This window comes from Sparus aurata, chromosome 22, assembly GCF_900880675.1.
Source record: "Sparus aurata chromosome 22, fSpaAur1.1, whole genome shotgun sequence".
NCBI lineage: Eukaryota > Metazoa > Chordata > Actinopteri > Spariformes > Sparidae > Sparus > Sparus aurata.
This window is the reverse complement of record NC_044208.1, coordinates 6,521,937-6,542,545: the sequence shown is the minus strand read 5'-3', so window position 1 is coordinate 6,542,545 and position 20,609 is coordinate 6,521,937. Positions and strand designations below refer to the sequence as shown.

The 20,609-nt window shown below is 42.2% G+C and overlaps 1 protein-coding gene across 6 annotated transcripts; it reads left to right on the top strand.

Annotated features, from left to right (window-relative positions):
- Positions 1–4,610: 4,610 nt before the first annotated feature.
- LOC115574353 (leucine-rich repeat-containing protein 15) lies at positions 4,611–11,842 on the top strand. Of its 6 annotated transcripts, XM_030405841.1 has the most exons (8): positions 7,201–7,302; positions 7,459–7,564; positions 9,382–9,570; positions 9,681–9,865; positions 9,952–10,208; positions 10,295–10,415; positions 11,337–11,472; positions 11,624–11,842. In XM_030405841.1, the coding sequence occupies exons 2-8, from the start codon at positions 7,549–7,551 to the stop codon at positions 11,812–11,814; spliced, it is 1,095 nt and encodes a 364-aa protein (XP_030261701.1). In that variant the 5' UTR covers positions 7,201–7,302; positions 7,459–7,548; the 3' UTR covers positions 11,815–11,842. The 6 variants fall into 6 exon arrangements, with proteins under 6 accessions (XP_030261699.1, XP_030261701.1, XP_030261704.1 ...); XM_030405839.1 differs by lacking the exons at positions 7,201–7,302; positions 7,459–7,564 and adding an exon at positions 4,611–4,712; XM_030405844.1 differs by lacking the exon at positions 7,459–7,564 and having other exon boundaries at positions 7,280–7,302.
- Positions 11,843–20,609: the final 8,767 nt, after the last annotated feature.

The following is a 20,609-nucleotide window of genomic DNA, read 5'->3' as shown; positions in this document are numbered from 1 at the left end:
GTGTCCTGGAACCCCACTTTGTTACGCCGTGCTGGTCTTCCTGTGTCATCTGATATCTGCTGCAGTGGGAGGGTGACAGAGAAACAAACAAAGTGCACCCTTCCAGTCGTTTTTTTCCCCTCGATGGATTTGCCACCAGAGCCCGCTTGCCGAGTAAAAGCAATGATTTTTACTGTCTTATCATTCTGTTGAGTTAAAAGCTAATAAAATTCAGTGCTGGTGTTTTAGTCTTTGACCCCAGAACTCATTTAAAGCCTGTTACTTAAAAGATGTTATCCCCAGAATGTCCCCCTTGGGTGCTCTCATGGTCTCTCCTGCCATCACTGTGTAATTATGATCTTTGGAGCACTTCCAGAATCCATATTCATGATACCGCAGATTCCTAATCAGCTCATTTCTGACACCATTAGAGCGTCGTCGTGTTCAATGACACCGCCTTGCCCGTCATAAACCTGAGCCCTGATCTGTAGGAGGCTGTCCCCTTTGATGTGGAGGAGAGCGCCCCAGTGCACCAGCGGGCAATTACTCACAGTCGCCATTTGTAGTCTATCGACTCTGTGTAAACTCCAGTCTTTTCATCAATAAGCACTTGGTGCGTCCATCCCTCTTACAGCAGCAGTTTATTGACAGTTGAGCTTTTGGGAGACACTGCAAACGACGGGCTCCTCCATAAAAACGCCATCTGATCACTGTTAGCTTTGATCCGGTGGCATCGGGCCATTGTTAACAAACGCTTTCGATTGGAAGTTCGCCAAGCAAAATGAATAGCCATCTGCTGTGGGCAGAATGGCTGTAAACAGCTTCAGACGACTGTGTGGAGAGAGACGGAGGCATTTATCAGCCAGTCATCCTCAGCCCTGTGTGCTCTCCTCTCCTCCCCTTCTCTCTCTCTCTGCTTGTCTTTTAAATGTCTTGCTCTCTCCATCACTTTCCTTCTTCTCCTTCTCTCTTTTAAAACTCTGCAGTTATTGCTTTCTTTTGATACTGTCCATGGATTTAGTGAGGGATTAAACCAACAGCACACATTTTTACACATTTTAAATTTTTTCTTATTTGTTTTACATCTGTTCAGGTTGACAATCACATTTTTTCATATACATCATACTTCATTGTGTCAGAATGCTGCCAGTCAATGGGATTTAAAGGATAAGGCTGAAGTTACTCTATGTTTTGCTTCTTTGGAACGCCCCATGTTCCCCTTTCAGATACACAAATTAAATTTGGTACCAGTAAAACCTAAAATGATAAAACCTAAAAGAGAGACGTTTTCTCTTATGCCACCATTATTCAAAACTACCTCAAACCGTTGGATGCAGTGAAGGTTTGTACAGATGATGCTGTTCCCATAGGATTACTAATCCCATAGGATTACTAATTTTGATGGTTCCGTTAGTTTTCATCGAGTGCTATTTGAAGGTAATAATATCCATTTGTCCTTTGCACTAGTTTGTGACCAAATTCCTGAAAAACAAATGACATTCCTGTCAGTACTGCACTTTGCTGTGGATGCTAACATGCTAAACTAAGATGTCGAACATGGTTAATGTTCTACATGCTAAATTTAAGAAAACCCACCCTGAAGTCTGATTTATGCTTCTGCGTCGCGGCAACGGCGTAGCTACGTCGTCAACGCAGACCCCTACGCGGACCATACGCAGTAGCCTGACGTGCACCTCCAAAAAATCCTGACTACGCGTCACGTCGAGACGCGAACGGCAAGGACTGTGATTGGTCCGCTCAGAACATCATTTCCGGCAGTTGCTTTTCTGGTCAACAGTATAACAACACCGCCATTTTTAAAGTTATTGTGGTACTAGCGGCATGGAAAAAAACACCCGCTCCATCTCAGTTGCCATGGTTTACTGTCTGACCGGAAGAAAACCAAGGAATCCGATATGAACCCCCCGAAACCAAACAAAGACACAGCCACACCACTAGCAGCTTGGCGGTGAATTGCAGAACAACGCGTTCCCTCGACGCATAACTTCGAATGCTCAATGATGGCGTAGGGTCGACGACGTAGCTACGCCGTCGCCGCGACGCAGAAGCATAAACCAGGCTTAACTGTTATTGTGATTTGATTGGTTGTCATCTCTTCTAAGTGCTATATCGTGTATATATTTTATATTATATATTTTAAACCGTAATTGTTTAGTCCAGATTTGAACACAGCGATGATACTTAGATTTAGCTAAATGGCTCCTGTTGCTCAACGTGTCAATAGTGGCTAGTGACTAATGGTAGAATGAATGAAGGTGTGACCTGGACTAGCAACAAGAACATTGCCTGCTGGACGTTCTTGTGGCTTTCAGTGGTGTATTTTGATTTGCGTGAACTTTTTTTCTGTGAGAAAAGAAAACCAAACCAAGTTTACCAACTCATCACAGCAAACTTGCTTCTGCAAGGCCCTTGGTCTTGTTAGACATCTAGCAAAGCCGACATATTTATGCACAGCACAGTAAGAAAAGAACAGGGTTAAAAAAAAACAAAAAACACTGGTTGCCAAAGTTTCAGTGTCCTCATATTGCTCAGGCTGACTCTGTCACATTGTTAGGACTTACTGAGCCACTTGAACTGAGATGTTGTGATCATAATAGCAATCCCTGTGCTTCTCTTACTGTGATAAGTCAAAATGTCTGCTGTGATATGGAGCTCCAATGCAGTAGTACAGAGGAATATGTTATAGCCCACTGGCCATCGGATCCACATATGATACTTTTTAATGGGTATAATTCATTCTGGATTTTGTCTTTGGGTTGGTTTTACTGACAACAAGAGGGGTATTTTCCTGGGGCCAGACCGTTGAATCCACCAATCTCATCATGATATACTAATGATGAGCCCATCAGCGCCACAGGCTCTACTAAAGATGTTGACAAGCAATTGTCATGTGTTGTCAAGCTGTGTGCTGGAGCCAAGGAGTAGCAACAAAGATGGTGACTGCTGTAGACAAGATAAGGCGCTGTTATCAAGGCTATCTGTGTTCTGGATATCGCCCAGCTTGGCAGATTGTAGAGAACCCCCGGCAAAACCACTACGTGACCCGGGCTATGCATCAGCGTCGGCTGAAAATGACGAGTTGACACTGTTGTCAGATAGCATGCAAGAAGTTATAGAACATCGTCAGACTCATCCTTTTGATTTTTTTCAAAAATAAAATAGTTTATTTATGTATTTATTTATTTATTTTTGGTTAACATTAATTTGCCTCTTTAATCGATCTCACATATATTTGCCATGTAAGCTGCCTTTTCACCACTTTTGCACAGACAAACATGCACACACACACACACACACACACACACACACACACACACACACCGACACACACACACACACACACACAGCTGCCTCTCCCTTCTCACCTCTGTCTCTCTTTCTATCTGCTCTCCGTCTTCCTCCCTATCTTTGTGAAGGCTGGCTAATGACACTCTTCCAGATGGCTTGTCCACTGTGTGTGTGTGTGTGTGTGTGTGTGTGTGTGTGTGTGTGTTGGCCAGTTTTGTAAAGGATCTTTCATCTTCCTTTTCCTCTGACAAAAGAATCTGTCCAGTCAGCACAGCTGTCTATCTCTATCACGGCACATGTCTCGATTAATCCCAGCGTCGTGCTGCAGAGCTCCCTCTCGCCGCGCGCTCTCCTCCACCTCTCGTTTAATTCTAGCTCTTTCGACCAATCAGCCTTTCGCTCTGTTCCTTGGTATTCAATCTCAGTCCCTCTCTGTTATTCTGTTTTACTCTGATCTTCTCTTTCTCCTCCCCCTTCTTCTCTCGCCTCTAAATCTCCACCCTTCTGCTTCATCCCCGTTCCTCGCAGTTTCCTCTCCCTTTTCCTTCTGTTTCTTGGATTCTCTCTCCTTCTCTGTGTGTGAGTGTCTCTGTCACTCTGTGCCTCCCTCCCCTCCCCTCCCCTCTCCTCTCCATCCTCGGAGTCCTCAGTCTTTTCTTTGCTGTGTAACAGAGAGTGACATGTTTGGCAGTTCCGCTGCTCTCTCCTCTCATAAGGAATTACTGTCCTGACCCACTTCCACATGCAGCCGCGGCTACATGGCTGTGGGACAGTTTGTATCAGTAACTGTGAAAGAGAAAGATGTGCAAACTACTGGATCAACCTCACTGCACGGACATCATATAACATCTGAAATGATGATGTTATCCAGGTATATGAAAGTAGTTTGAATGGCTGCTTTGTGCTAACATGTGTAAAGCTCACTGATCCATAAAAGTTAAAGGTTTTTAGGCTGGTTGAGATGAATCTGTTGTCTTTTAACTTCACTCACTAAATGTAATATAAACAATGAGGACATTTCTTCTCTCTTCGGTTCTAAAAGTTTTCCATTTTAGCACAACTAACATTGTTTGCAGCATGCGGACAAATGTGCCAGTATACAAAACAAGGATTAAGGCTGAATTCAGACCAAATCAGGCAGTGCGGTGAAAAAAACAGGTCTTCGATTTATTTTAATTAGGGTAGTTCGTTTTGGCGGCTGCAGGGGCTCCCAAAAGATGCAGCCAGCTGTGGCAACTTTTAGAGAAACGTAGCCCAACGTCACGTTGCGGTGGCCAAGCACATGAGCTAGTGGTCAGACTAACAGCATGAATGACTGCGGTGGAGTGTGTACATCATGTGTATTCGCTCAGTTTGGCCGTGGATGCTGATGATCGCTGTAGGACCCGAATGCTTAACCTACTGTGGCAGCGACCTGACAGCAGGTAGGAAACAGAGTAGAAAGGGTCCCTAGCAGGGCATGTTCTTTAGCATTTCTTAATGCAACGGAACACAATGGCAATTATTTGTGAAGAGTTTCACTTGTGATGACTTGGTTTGGTCTTGTGCCCCGGTTTAAAACACACCTTAATGACATGCTACGCATCGTGGTTGTTTACTATTATTTTATTCTGTCGATGTCAAAAAGCATGCTAGTAGCATGACGACATAGCAGCTTCAGGGCAGACTAATTGGAAGGTGTCATGGCAACTGAAAAACTAGTCGCTTGTCTAGTGCAGATGAGAGTCGGTCAAACACCAAGTTTGACCCAATATTTATTTTCTAGAAGTTCCTTTTTTGCTTGCAAGCAAGAATCATACATCAACAGCGCAAAGATTTGGACTGAAGAGAGGCAGCATTTCTCAGTCATTTATAGTATCAAAAAGCCAAAAAAAAAACAATTGTAGAGGTCACAAAGTTTCATCTGGACCACGTAGAATAACACTCCCATTATCTCCACTGGTTAACATAAATTTAACATACACATGCGTCCCATAGTTTGTGTTTCATATATCAACCATTCTCAGAACAGATATTAGGAGGGTTTTCAAAGAAAGGTCACAAAAATACTCCTTCCTTGGATTCCTTGAACTCCTTGGACAGGAGTCTGTTGTCTTATCTATGTTGGGTTTTTCAACCCTCTCTATCACATATGCTCTGAAACCATATACTCTGCAACCATAAAAATGTCACAAGACATAAACCATATCAAAATAACAAAGAGACATTTGGGAATTTCCCTTACACAGGTGAAAAAAATCTGCAACACGTCACACACATGAGCCATGGAGTGACACTCCTACTACACAGTGCATTGTTCTGCTGCACCGCCTGATTTGGTCTGAATCCAGCCTTAAGCTATAGTTCATCTGTCGTTACCACCAATCCCATTGCGAATCTATAGTTTATTTCCCGACTTTAAGTTCATAATTTTGGCGTATTTAAGTTCAAACTGCTCTCACCAATTCTTCCATACGAAACTAAGATGACAGAAAGTCAAACGAGGCTATCGCTCACTTCCTGCCTTGGATGAAAATGAAAAAAACGATTTGACTGATGAAGAAAGCTTACTATCTGACAAGCAGAGACAGCAGATATTTTAACCTACTTGGCAGAGAAAATGGCTGAGTGAAGAAGAAGACTCTCTTGCTGAAAAATAGTTTGGGAGTTTTTCTGTAGCTGTCAGGACATTCACTGAATGGGACCCTGACAGTGACATGTCCTTAAGTGGTTGATTCCAAACTGGAGGAAGGGATGTAAGCGTTTTACCAGTGTCACTGCTCCAATTCATTTTGTCTTGTGAATTCCCTCTGATATTCACAACAGTTAACAACATCAACATCTAAAGACAAATACAAATGCTAAAGATTTTTCAATGTATTACAAAACTATTTTCTGTTTCACCTTACATGTCCAACATGTCTAACAGCCAGACTGAATAACGTGTAACGCTAGCTTTCTATATATCACAATGAAGCTTCAACTGCTTGTCTGATTTAGGTATCAAATTATAAATCTTTTTGTGGACAAAAGCACGACTGAATTATTTATTTTTTCTTTTTTAAATGAGGCTGTTGTCAGATTAGCAGCAGTGTTGAGTCGTTCGCAAAAACAAAGAGTCATTTGACGGAATGGACGTCTTTGTTATTGGAAAACCTGATTTGAATCTTGAGAAGTTCATTACTGAACATTTGCATATGTCTTTAACTTGATGAAAACCAGAAAGGACTCCGGTGGCTACAGTTATTAAAATATTTAAATTACCTTTCTCATTACTCATATGGTACTTTTGTAACTCATTTACATAGAGATGAATGGAACTTTTTGATTAGTTTTCGCTGCAGCCGTGAAAACAAAGAACAGGTGAAAGCGTTGTGTGTGATCCCTTAAACACGTGAACGACTGAATATTTCTTGGCTCTGAGTTTGATCAACAACATTCCTTTTATTATCATGATGTGAATACTGTGAGTATGAAAATACCACCATCATCCGATCTTCAATCATAATTTCAAAAGTATGTCCCCTCCCTCATTCGTCCATTTAAACTAAAAATATCTCCTTCCATTCACCTGACATGGGCGTTTCTTAATGTACTCTCTGTCCATTTAACCAACCAGATTCTGCTGTCTAAACTTAAAACCACTCTCCTCTCTGCTGTCGGCTGTCATTTCAGGCATTCATGAAAATTGAGGAATGGTTTCATCAAACTGTTCAACGGCTAATTGGACAAACTCTTAACATATTAGAGTTGAAAATAACCAGAGTTTGAATGGCCAAACTTGGTTCACATGGTTCTCATGGGGACAGAATCCAAGCACCCACCAACCCACACATGCACACAATGCAAACACACTACCCACACTCACACAGAGTCAGTAGACCTGGCAGTATAACCTGGATTGGTGCCATAATCTGTGGACGCCACATTTCTCTGGGCTCTGTGACTTTGCAGAACTTGCATCCCTGGGAGTTTCACACCCTGCTCACCGTCTACTGAGCTGAGGCTGTGCTCTCACACTTTGCTTTATGTCAGGTAAGAGAGCATGCTTTATATGCTGCATAGTTTCATCTGTTTTATAGTACAGCGAGAGCTTAGTATTTTGTGGTGCTTCCTCTGATATTTAAAGAAATCATTGAAAGTGAGTCAAATTAGTTGCTAAAGCTCCTAAAAATTTCATCTTGCTGACAGCTGGTACTTGCAGACCAGACGTTGGAGAAACAGGAACAACTGAAAAGTGGATAAATATCTGGAGAATTAAGTTTTTTTTCCAACAGTGTTATGACTGCCTGTTCAGGTAAGTGGCCGGCGGGAGAACAACAGCATTACTTAGATACTACTTAGATTTTTTTTCAATTTGGATCGGCTTTAAAGTGGAGTGGGAGAAACCAAACGCTCCTCAGCCAGTTTAAATGATAATCGGGTATTAGTGTTTTGACTGATGAAAAGCTGTTCTTTGTTTCAAAGTGTCACTGCAGTGTGTGGGTACTTGGTTTGTTGCTCTGCTTTCCTTTTGATGTTCCCGAGGATTGTCTCTGCACACGGTGGGCTTTAAAATGGGATTAGCTGGAGATGAATTTCAGATTTTCTGCTTCCCCCAGTATAGGCCAAGTGCTCTGGCAAATCATTTGAGAACCACCGCATTTTTGTATTTTTTTGTTATACTTGAGCAAGTTCCAATTATTAACAGACACATTAATTTATCCCGGTTCTACTCAGAGGAAAGCTTTTAAATAATACTCTAAGGTCAGTTTTGTTATACTTTTTAATAGGTTTAAGAGAGATTCAAAAGTGAGATAAGGTGCGTAGATAAGATGCACATTCTCACAAACAAATATTATCTTACAGTTTTAATCCATCTGAGTTTGTGAACTTAATACTACATGCATTCTATGCAGTGACATGAAAGGAAAATCCGTTGGGACGAAGCCATTGTGGCATTTATTTATTTATTCATCCATTAGTTATATGTAAGAGGATGTGGGCAACTCCTGGCATCAGTTTGACACCCAGTAGCTGATTAACATTCGGTGACAGGCAAGGAAATTTCGGTACGAGCCAACAATGATGGTGTTAAAGAAGACTGCTAGCAAGCAAGCATGGATGCAATCAATGTACAGGATTTAAGGATAGTTTTTCAACTTTCTGTTTAAAAACAAGTCATCGACCTACATGTACACTGAAACAGTTATTTTCTGTGTCCGGGTGGGAATAGCCACCCAGCAGCTATTTTCACCCATTACCAGGTGAAGCCGAATAAAGAGCAACAAAGTCTACATAGGATGGAAGTTGTGGTGGAGAAATGGGAGGAAGGTAGTTTCTCCTCAGGAGAAAGGGTTCATGTCCTCTGTGAAACCAAAAAATCAATTAAGCCTTTTTTTAATTTTAGATTTCAATTACATCATATTTTCAGTTGCAGCTTGGTGACGTTGAGGCAACAAAAGTACTTGTTTAGGTTAAGGAAATGATCATGTTTGGTCGCAAATAGCATTGTTAGCTATTAATTCTGGGTGATTATGTCTACTCTAAAAGACAAAATCTTTATTCAATGTGGATGTAAATGATGAGGAATTCACAGTCTTTGCTCTGTACCTAATATGAGGCTTCAGCAGTTGGACAACTTAGGGGGGATATCATCCAAAGTTACAATATTTTATAATATCGGATTCCCCTTTGTGTTCCCCAAAAACATTGGGTCCTTCACAGGACTTTCCCTTGAGAGACCTGGGTTTGTGTCCCATTTGTGACCAAGAGTCAAGAGCAACTTTTAAAAATGTATGTAACGTAAGTTAACATATAGCCTATAAATAACTTATGACATGTGACTGATGTCAAATACCTAATGTGATGTGAATCACTGAAGTTGTGTTAACCCAACGTATGATCTTTTCCTAACACTTACCAAGTAGTTTTTCTGCCAGAATGTAACCAAAAACTTAAATGAATAAATTAATCACAAGTGGAAGGTATTTATTCCAAGAAATGGAACAGAATTTGGTGGAAATTCCTGTGAAAGACTTAGATGACAATTATTGGGAGAATATCAAAATGACTGTTTTCTTTGGCTTTTTCTTTGTCTCTCTGCTCTGTATCTCTATACCCTCCACTCTTCAGTAGAGATGCAACACTTAGCGTGGTTGATGCTGGCAATCCTATGGATGGTGCAGGTTGTGGAGGGCTGTCCTGATGTCTGTAAGTGCTCCAGAAAGTCCCGTTCAGAAAAGATGGAGGTCAACTGTCATAAGAGGGGACTTCGTGCTTTTCCCTCCAAACTGCCCCCTGATGCTTGGATTCTCAAACTAGGTGAGTAGCGTGTGGTGAACCAGATCATTATTATGCCTTTTTTCCATACAGCAAGTACCTTGAATGTCAGAACATTTTTGAGTACTCAACTTTTTTACTGCTGTGTGAAGGTGAGAACGGTATCACAGACGTAAAGGCCAATGCTCTGAGATCAATTCCAAAGATTGAAAGCATCAACCTGGAACGAAATGCCATCAAGTCCATCCATCCCCAAGCCTTCTCTGGCGCAAAGCAACTGATGCTCCTCAATCTTTTTGGCAACCACATCACCACTCTTCCACCAAGAGGATTTCAGGTAAAGACTCTGGAAAGGAACTGCAGATTCATTAGTCACACTGTCATAATCTGACCACAAAACTGCTGTTCCCTCTGTGTCTCTAGGACCTCCTGAACCTTCGCTTCCTCATGCTGGGACAGAACCAGATTGGCACCGTCAAAGCTGACATGTTTGCAGGAATGAGGAACTTGTCAGATTTAGACCTTCCTCTCAACGCATTGACAATGCTCCCATCTAATGCCTTTAAGCCTCTGATCGCCCTCAAAGTTCTGGACCTTTCCCTGAATCGTATCCAGAAGATCGCTCCTAAGGCCTTCAATGGACTCAGACAGCTCATGTTTCTTAACTTAGACAATAACAGGTCAAATCACATCATGATCACTTCAGACACAGTCGATGCACTTAGTATTCATTACTTAAGGAATTCTGACTTTCTCTCTAATGCAGTCTGAAGACTCTTCCAGCTGGAGCCTTCAAGCCTCTGCGATCTCTGGAGATGCTGGTTCTAGACAACAACTTTCTGTCAGCCCTGAGTCTGTCAGTACTGGATGGCCTGGACAACTTGCAGGTAACACACTGTCCTGGGTTCTAGATGAACATAATGGATGGAATCAGTCAAATGTGAAAAATAAACAGATCAGGGACCTCACAATAGAAAATCATTTTATCTTAAGTCTAAAAAATATCTTCTTTTTCCAGAAGCAATTGCTTAACTCAAGGCTGTATCCCAACCTATCTTATCTCAGACCTCTTAAGTTGAGAAATCCAAACTGAAACTGAATTTGATTCTTCAGTTGGCCCTTGTCCTGTCCTATCTGTTTGAAATGTAGACTACACAAGACTGCCTGCATCCATGATACTGGGTTAGCTAGCTGACCACAATGGCCGAGAAAAGATTCTTTTCAAATTTTGCTTCGATGAGTCGGAGGCATTAATCATATCCTGTTAGAGAAGCTAACCTTGGCTTCTCTAACAGGCTAATATTAGAGAAGCCAACATTGATATTAGAGAAGACATTACTACCAGGCTAAACATTAGTGTTGGCTTTTCTTAAAGGTTAACATTTTAGCTTTTCCAACAAGTACAGTTTATGTAGTCTTTCATTCATAATATTTCAGGTTTCATCTTTTTCCCCATCGTCATTGTCCTCACCATCACCCCTAACAACAGTCTTGTTGCCATTTTGGCAGTTATTTTGTATTTAGGATTGGGTGTGTGCCATCTTAATTTGGAAATCCATGCATGATGATTATGTAAAGGGTACACTCCTATACTAATACTAAATTGCAGTTAGGAAATATGTTTTTGTTATACCAAAACAGAAACATAAATATAGATACTATGGAAGTTTCTGCAATGAGCCCCCTAGATTTCTATATGGGTCATTTTCAGTTGTCTTAAGAATTCACAGCTAATATTGGTAAACAGAGACAATAATGTGACCCTACCCTACCAGCAAACATTTTTACAAACACTTACTTCAAACCAGGAACTCTACCTGAGGAATAATGTGCTGGAGCTCCTGTCACCTGATGCGTTCAGGAGTATGGCCAAGCTTTCTCAGTTGGCTCTAAGTGGAAACCGCCTGAAGACAGTGGATGGAAACATGTTCGCCCATATGCCCGGTAAGACTACCTCCAGCCTGCCTTTTTACCGTCCCAGTTTCACAACAACAACAGAGTGACTCATAGTAGTGGATGTAGAAATGATAACATCATTAATCGACACCAGCATGATTCATCTGTAGCGATGTTTTTCTTTTCTGACCCCTCTCAGACCTAATGAAACTGCACCTCCATGACAACCCGTGGGAGTGTGATTGTAACCTCATCTCCTTGGTGCAATGGATGGGACAGACCAAGGCCGCCCTGTCACCTCGGGAGGCCCTGAAGTGCGTGGGTCCTCCAGAGCTCCAAAACAAGAGCTTCTCCAGCCTCCAAGCTGACAAACTGATATGCCCTGCCTAGCCCCAAAGAACATGGATGAAGATCACAGCATAGGGGGGGGGGGGGGGGGGGGGGGGGGGGCCATGAGAGTCAGATGATAAACTTTTACTCAAAATAGATTTTTTACTTTGTATGTCGGGTTAGTGTTTGAGAAGTCATTTAAGAAAGTTCAGTATACAAAGCTGCAGTGCAGTCAATAAATTTCCCTGTAGGACGTGTCCTCCTCCTGCTCTACATCAAATGCAACATATTGATGTTTTTCATCTTAAAACCCCACATAGAATGTAACCTTTAAGAAACTTTGGCTTGACTTCTATGTATTTTTGAGTTCATATACAATTTCAACCCACACTGGAGAACAAAACCCTGAGACAGAGCTTGAAGGAAGAAAATCACTTAAAACTGGAGGTTTTCAGTGAACCGAAAGGCTGAATATCATTGTTGTATTCTCCAGCAAAGAACAAGTGCTGTCTCTTATCTCCAAATTCAACACTGAGATTAATATTATAATCTCATATTGCCTTGTCATATAGCGGCTACGCAGGTTTGGAAAGTGACGGATTACATGCAATGGGATTATATTAATCCCATTCCAGAAAATGGTTTCTGTAATCGTTCATAGTTAATGTAAAAAAAAAAAAAAAAAAAAAGCCATTGGGATAGTGAGATGATTGACACTGCCAGATGAGGTGGAACAGCAAAAACGGAAAGAGAAAATAACTGTTGATAATGTCAATTTATTGAAATTGTAATCTCTGAAATAAGGCTGATGATGAAAGATCACCCAGGCTGATGTTGTCCTGCAGCTCGCCAGTGATACACAATGTGGCCAAATGTACATGGACACCGGAACCAAATTCGATTGTCGCTTATCACCATGCTTGATTGGTAGCCTGCTTCTTTGTCACTGCAAGTAGTGTAAAACCAACAGCAGAATCTGAAGTGCAGAGGTTTGAAGGTACAGTACCAGCAGGGGGTGATAATGGCGACAGCACAAGATCGACGAAGTGGAAAGCGCCAGAAAGTCAAAGTGACTTAAAGAGGGTTTGAGTCCTGGAGGAAGCGTTAATATTGGATTCAGTTGTTCTACGTAAAACCTTTACTTTAATCACGGTGCCTTAACCTAACCAAGTAGTTTGTGTGCCTTAAATTGTGTAAGCGGGTGTAGCATGTTTGTCATAACTAATCTGACCACAAAAAATACCATGTTGTTTTACATTTAGTGTGTTTAGCAGACACTTTTTTCCAAGGCGGATTACAGTAATTCATACACTGATGGCGGCGGCTGCAATGCAAGGTGCCGACCAGCACATCAGTGGCAGTACGGGGCCTCAGTATCTTGCCCAAGGATGCTTCGATATTCAGACCAGGGGAAACGAACTGGCAAGACACTGGCTCTACCCCTCTACAAAAGCCCACAGATATTTAAGGCCAAACGTAACAGCGAAGACCGGCAAGTCTATGACACAGTTTGGCATGATGCCTGGTTGCATTCAGATAGGAAATGGATTTTATTTGTGTATTCAATGAATGACCAAACATTTGGCAGAGCTCCGCAGAGCTTTATTCAAACGTCAGGGTTGTGTCACTTCTTAATTAGCATGGTTCTTCAGGCGCAGAACAAGTAAGAGGTAGTCTTACATCTAAGAGAGATCCACAAAAGTGATTTCACCTCCCCAGATAAATTCCTGTGCTTTCATAATCCCTGAAATGTTTTGGAGGAAAAGGGGACCCTGACAGAAGCTACACAAATAGGATATCCATGTACTTTTGCCCACATGGTGCATAGAGGAACCTGGCCACAGAAACAACCTGCGCTGCTGTATCCCCCCATCTGTCAGCGCACCTGCATCGAACTTGACACCGTGATTTGCTATTGTTGTGCTGCAGCCTTTCCTCATGCCTGCCACTGTCAGAGACATGCTCTTCAAGTTCAGTAACTCATCTCTATTCACCCACAGTGGGGAAAGAGACAGAGCAGGCAGAGGCAAGGATTGTGAGATCAGTTTGTGGAGAGAAACGGGGAGTGATGGAGAGAATGGGAGGAGGAGTGTGGCGTGAAGGGTGAAGGGAGGGCTGGTGGGGTTGAGATGGGAGATGGTGGATGGCAGAGCATAATATCCTGCCCTGAGCTTTTTTTTTTTTGCAATTGATAAGGCGACTCCCATCGACCTCCACACACAATGACTTTGACATGGAAAAGCTAGCGCCCCCCACTTCGGCGGGGGAGATAATCGCCATAATTTCCACCTGCATTAAACCTGCTATTATAGGAAAGCGCCTAAGAACAATATAATAGCTAGGTTTTGTTCCGAGCGGCAGCGTTTTTCTCGCCTCTGTTGGTGGCTCTGGCATATTATACTGCAAAGTCGAGATTTATTTTCTCCTCCCCAATGTTTCTTTTAATTGGCTGCTGCTAAACCTATCATCTTTAAAGAGGGCTCGCTTGGATAATTGAGACCATACACCGACATCTCTACAGCTCACAAAACGGAAAACATTTCACCCTAATCAGAATTTATGATGATTTGGTTTGTGATAGAACTGTGTAATTATACGGAAACAACTGCCTCCGAGCGTATACACATATGTACATGACGCGTTTAAGGAGCTGTGATTTTTCTCCCTTTGCACAACATGTAATGCAACTGCTTTTGTGCTTTGAGATTCCTTTTAACATGTACCGAGCTTTAAATAATGCAGTGTGACAGTGCGCTTAGGTACAACATCTCACTGCATACTGGAGTTTTTAAATCATTCAGGCTGTTTGGCTATGTAAAGATTTCATGGATTCTTCAGCATGAAACGTGCTCGGTAGATAAAGGCTGAATAAATAATGTGTAAAATAGCCATTAAAATGATTTTTACCCTCTCTTTGTCTTATATTCAAGTTGGATGGTCGTATTCGCTTGGCAATTCTTCGACTACATTCTGTTGTCCCTTGAAAAACATGACGTGTTGATGCACTGCCAGACTTGTTTACTGCATGGAAACACATATTTCGTCATTAGAGGCATTCCATGTAGTCCTATTTCTAAGGATCTGTTCAGAGAGTGTACAGTATGTGCTGCTGCTGCTGCTGACGCTTGACTTCTGGGTCTTCTTTTAAAAGAGAAACGTCAAGTAAGACTCCACTCTGACATCTACCCTATGGTTCTGTTAATCAACTGGCCAGTGTATGTTACGTGGTAGAAGTGTATGTGCGCGGCATGCACCGCAATGAAAGATGAAAGAAAAGACAGAAATCAGGAAAATGTTCACAACGCGGAGCTACTCTACCCCAGATCACTCATCTTAAATAGCAGACCTGTATATCAAAAGAAGATCACTGAGAAGGGGATCAAAAGATATTCTCAATAGGGGTCTATACCAATGCATTAATGTCCCAAATGAGGACCTATGTCTGAATCCAACGTTTAAAAAAAACAAAACATACGTCCCCAAAAGATTGTAAATAATATTTAAACTAGAGAAACCCCTCATACTCTTACAAGGTGAGGAGCCTAACGCAGAAACACACGAGAGGCAGGCAGGATGAGGAACTGAAAACAAGCTTTATTAAGAAAAAGCTGAAAATATCCCAAAACTAAGAATCCAAGAAGAGCAAAAAAACCAAAAAGTAGCAACACAAAAGGCTAAACAAAGAACCAACTGACCAACTAAGTAAAAAACAAGAGGAACCAAAAAACAGAAACGTACCATGGGGTAAAACGGGGAGACACTGGAGAACACTGGAAGGCCCAGGTGAAAAACAGGGAACACAAACAGGGAACACAGGAGAACAAAGGACAAACTGATAAAGATATCATGTCGTTGGGCATGTCCGGTGTGAGGCTGATACGACACATCTTGGTGCGCTGTCATCGATTCGATGCATTTAAGAAACACATGCAGCAACTACTGCTGCGATACTCATCCTGCAAAAGTGTTCAGTACAAAAGTACAGTGCATTTTTAAGATACCTGGCTCCAAGAATTAAGGTTTAAATAAAGAATCTCAAGATTATTAGGACCAATTAAGTGCAATATGAAATATGATGCTTCACACTCTTAAAGCAACAGGTAGGCAGACTCATCAGTGAGTAGCACAAAGTAAATTTTAACCAAACCAATTTAGAGAGAATCAAAGAATGTCACATTTTCTGGGTTGGTCATGTTTCTAAACAAATAAATAAAGGATCTACTATTGAAACAGATCGGATTTTACAGATGCAAACATTTCACAACCGATGCAACTCGATTTCTTTCCAAAATTGATTCACAGCTGCTCTACCGAAGCACTTCCATCTTGCCTTTGCGCTTCAGTGTATCGATACGGATTGGTTAATCTTACCATCCCTAATGTACACACAGTGCTGATTGACAAAGAGGACGCAAGTGAACACAGTAAAAGGGCGGGAAATTCACACAAAAGGGAGGAACTGAAAGGGAAAAGAAAACAGGAAATCACAGAAACACAACCACAATCATGACACATACAGGCTGAGAAAATTGCTCTGATATTATTTCACTAAAAATGGACAGTTGATAAGGGGAATGCCGTCCTCTTCCATCCCTCTCATGTAATGGTTCCCAGGATGGAGCAGCGAGTGGAGTGCTCACGGGAAGGCCTGGGACCGTTTTGGCTTGGCTCGACTTTTAAGCGCACATCACAGAGGAGAGGAAGCAGGTAACACTGCTTCAAACCAACACGGCTAAAATTACACCCAGGTAATGTCCCTCTTGTACATGTTTTTGTCCCCAAAATGTAATTTTAGAGACTCAGTGTTTGAAAACATTTGAGAAGAGGATTTAGAGAATCTGACAGGGGACGGGGGCGTGAGGATGAAGCACACATGAATTTATTTATGATTCTCTGACTCCCTAACATCCCACACTCGCCAGAAAGTAGGTGCGCTTTGTGTGTACGTGTTGGTGTGTCTGTTCCCAAGAATATCTCCTCAGCCGCTACAAGGAAAAACTAACTGGGACACTCGGTTGGACCTTTGTGGGGACAGAACATCCTTCGTCTTGACCCAGAAAAAAAGCAGCTTACAAGGCTCATCTTCATGTTCTTTTTGGCATCGAATCTAGCATTTGACATTTTCTCAAAACCAGTTCCTTTTGTGTTTGTTTGTCTCTGTTCTTCACTGTCATACACCCGTAAAGGCTGACTGCGCCTTTTTCACTTGTTCATGAGGCTTGGTATCAAAGACCAGCCCAGTATGGTCGCAAAATTGGCCTCATTATGTAATCCATTTATTTAACCTGAGCAGTTCCAATGGGGCTGACATAACTTGCTAATGGGCAGCGGTGGGGACTGAGTAGCTGAAAATGGGGTCATGTACTGATGGTGGCAGGCTAACTGTCCTGTGACTGTCTTAGCAGGTCAGTACAAGAGTACACACCTGAATGTTCTGGCCTTGTTTCACTTTTATCTAACCAGGACAGTTGTGTTCAATGGGTGTGAATATGTCTATCGTTGTATCATTTAGCCAGCATTCGTGAAGGAAAGAGTTTTGGTCACCAGCACTGATCTGGAAGAGGGTAAAAAGACATTTGACTGACGGCAAGCAGAGACAAAAGGTCGCTGGTAAATATAGTGAGGAGAAAGAGTTTAAAATATCAGCCCTCTTCCCCGAGTTTAGGTACCAGAGTATTTATCAGGGAGAGAAGGGGAGGTGGACAGGGATTAAGAAGGGGTCGAAAGGTGGTAAATAGCTTCCTGGTATTAGAGGTAGAGAAAGGGATCTGTAATGGAAAAGGCTATTTTTGGCAGCTGAGATAGTGCAGAAATTTGGGGATAAACTGAGGGCTCAACACCGCTATTTATTAGACACATAAACCCCTTACACAAAAACACGGCCACGACGTAAGAGTGAAATCCCGGAGGCTGATATTAAGACCAGCTTCACCTTCAGCTGACAAGAAAAAAACTTTAACGTGAGTACGCTGTTGCTCGCTGATCTTGTTCGTTGAACAGTCACTGCTAACATTAGTCCCCATGAGGTCTCGTTCATACGGGACCAGGTGAGCCGGGTCTCCCTTAATGGTGTCTGACTAACAAACCTCATGGGAGCTCCTAAAGATGAAGAGACTGACCTGATCCGGCCTAATCACAATGGATTCTCAATCAGATCAGAGGGCTGGTGTAAACCCCTTAAAAATCCAATCAATAGGAAAAACATAACCACCTAAGCACTTTTTTCCCGTTGGAATTAATATTAACATGATAATAAATGGAGCACAACAGAAGTGGGCTGTGGCCGATACCACATATTTGTAGGAGGGCTTAAAGGAGTTCGCCTCTGTAGTCGAAAGGTTGTTTTTCAAACAAATGTCTGAAAAGATGAACAAAGCTAGAATATTCTGTGTACATTTTACAGTTCAGACATTTTAAATCAACAAGGTTTTGGCTGTTTTAAAAGTGCACTCACTCTTCTTCGAGCCATCAGTAAAGAATGTATACATCAACCTGCAGAGAAACCTGTTTATGCAACGATGTGTGAGATGTACCAGTCTGAGCTACATGTCAGAAGGAAGAGGCGAGCACACCGCGGCAAGCCTCTCACGGGGATTCCAGCTCAGTGCGGTTTAGCACAGTCCTGCTGCTGTGGCACTGCTACAGTCAATCACTGTAGTCTGTGTTTGCATCCAGCTCACAGGCTACTTGCCTTTGGGTTAACAGGACGGGGAACACATTGCTGTTGAAGTCCCGGGCTCGTCAGATGATCTCATTGCATGTCTGTCTGGAGGACAAAATAAACATCTCAGGTGCAACTGTTCTGCTGTATGACGTTGATACAGTCGAGAATGATTATTCTCTTGTGGACAATGCGGACAACATTTATACATTTCCGTGATAGACTGTGCATGTATTTGATTTCAACAAAAAAACAGCGGGATCATCAGAATTTTATGTCGTTTTTAAATGAACAAGGCTTAATAACAGGTGGTGAATTCATTATTTTACTTTGTGTATCTTTTTAAGTGCATTGTTGCTCTACAAAAATATAAGCTCATCATGTGCCATATATGCAACAGCATCAGAAAATTAGCACCAAGGACTTTTTTATGATTATCTAAATATCTTTTTTTTTTTTGAATAAACATTAATCCAATCTAAAACATTAACCAAATGAAAACAAGACAAAGAGCAGCTCCCGCCTCTGTGATGAACAGTGCTTTTGGCTCAGTGCTACCGTCAGTGGGCTACAGCAACACGCTCACACAGCCCAGTTGCCGGAACAACATGTATTTTATTGTATTTTAGTTTCTGCAAATGAATGATTCATAAAAAATGTGTACATGTTAAATTTTCCATACTGATGTATATTGTACAATACTCGTAAGTGTCTCCTAAATAAAGGTCCAGAGCTTGTTTAACCTGACTGTCCATCTCTACCTCCTTCCCTTTTTGGACCTTTCATTGTTTAAACCATCACTTCCTCCTTTGCAGCCTAGCAACAACAACAACAACAACAAAAACAGAAATATGGGTCGTAATAAGATGCTTTCATTTTCAATCTGTGTGGTTGGGGCCTGAAAAATTAAGGATTCTGTGTAAAAAAAAAAAAAAAAAAAAGATAAAGAAAAATAAGAGACGAGGGACAAACACGAATTGAATCAATTAATATGAGAAAAAATGACGTGTTTGTTTCATCATCCACAGCCCTGTGGATGAAGCCCAGTGAGTCAGAGAGTGAGCTGCAGGAGTTGTGGATGTGATTAGAGGAATTAATAAAATATCTGATGTTAGTCCTGCCCGCATGCAGCGTTCCTCTGTCCTTGCACAAAGTCATTCCACATTCGTCTCTTACACACATACATAAAACATCCCACAGACTGTACATCCAGTGTATATGGACAACACGCTATGCAAACATTCCATCTCACATAGTATGGCCAGCAACATAGCGTCAGATGACTTTGAGCGCGCTCAACTCCAGATGCTGTTGTGCTTTCTCACCGGCGCCGCTCCCCTCCCACTGTTGCCATGGTAACCCTTGCTTATGTGTATACGCTGTCTTTATGTGTTGAGTACCAAGTTGGCTGTCACACGTTTAACCTCCCTGCTAATACACATCAACAAGAAAATCTGTTTCAAGGACAAAGGATACGGGCGGAGACACCAGTCGACGTAACAGGATGTGTTTCCTGTCAAATCAGCTCGGTGTTATTGGACGTTATTGGCTCGCGGCGGATTGCAAACGAGCCACTGCCTTCCCTTTTTGTGTGGAGCCGTTTAGGGGTACTTCTTACTTTTATGGAACTCGACAGCGGGAATAAGCCGTGGCACAAAACGCTATCATCACCAACGGCAAGCAGTCAGAGGTGTTGTACACACGGCACACACATCTCTCGCACACACACACACACACACACACACCGGTAACCTTCACCTACGCAAACACACACAGCAGTTCACAGCTTTGACAGTATCAGCGTTACACCTGCTGGATGCTGACAGGGGCTGTGGAGGCTGAGGGGAAAACTCATAAAAGGCAATCAACAAAGTAACTCAATCAGAGGGAAGCTGAATTGTCCAGGATCCAATTTGTGGACATTATTTGAAGGTATGTGGGCACTAATGGGGGGCTTGGGTGACGCACGCACAGGGTGAGTTCGCCACTGCCCTCGCAGCTGACTTGTGAATAATACTGAGGTCAGAGAGCTAGAAAACCTATACCAAACCTCAAAGCACCGCTGAAGAGTTCCAGTAGATTGTGTCTCAAGCAGTTCGCCGCTCTGCTTCTCGCGGGTGATCATGCCAGTGACGCAAATTCAAAGCTGTCACAGTAAAAATACTTTTTGAGGGACAGCGAAAACAAGGTCGCA

Coding starts and splice junctions, on each gene's coding strand:
- LOC115574353 (XM_030405839.1), top strand. CDS start 4,625: ATGTGTATTCGCTCAGTTTGGCCGTGGATGCTGATGATCGCTGTAGGA. Junction 10,209..10,294: donor CTTAACTTAGACAATAACAG/GTCAAATCACAT, acceptor TCTCTAATGCAG/TCTGAAGACTCTTCCAGCTG. Junction 11,473..11,623: donor CATGTTCGCCCATATGCCCG/GTAAGACTACCT, acceptor GACCCCTCTCAG/ACCTAATGAAACTGCACCTC.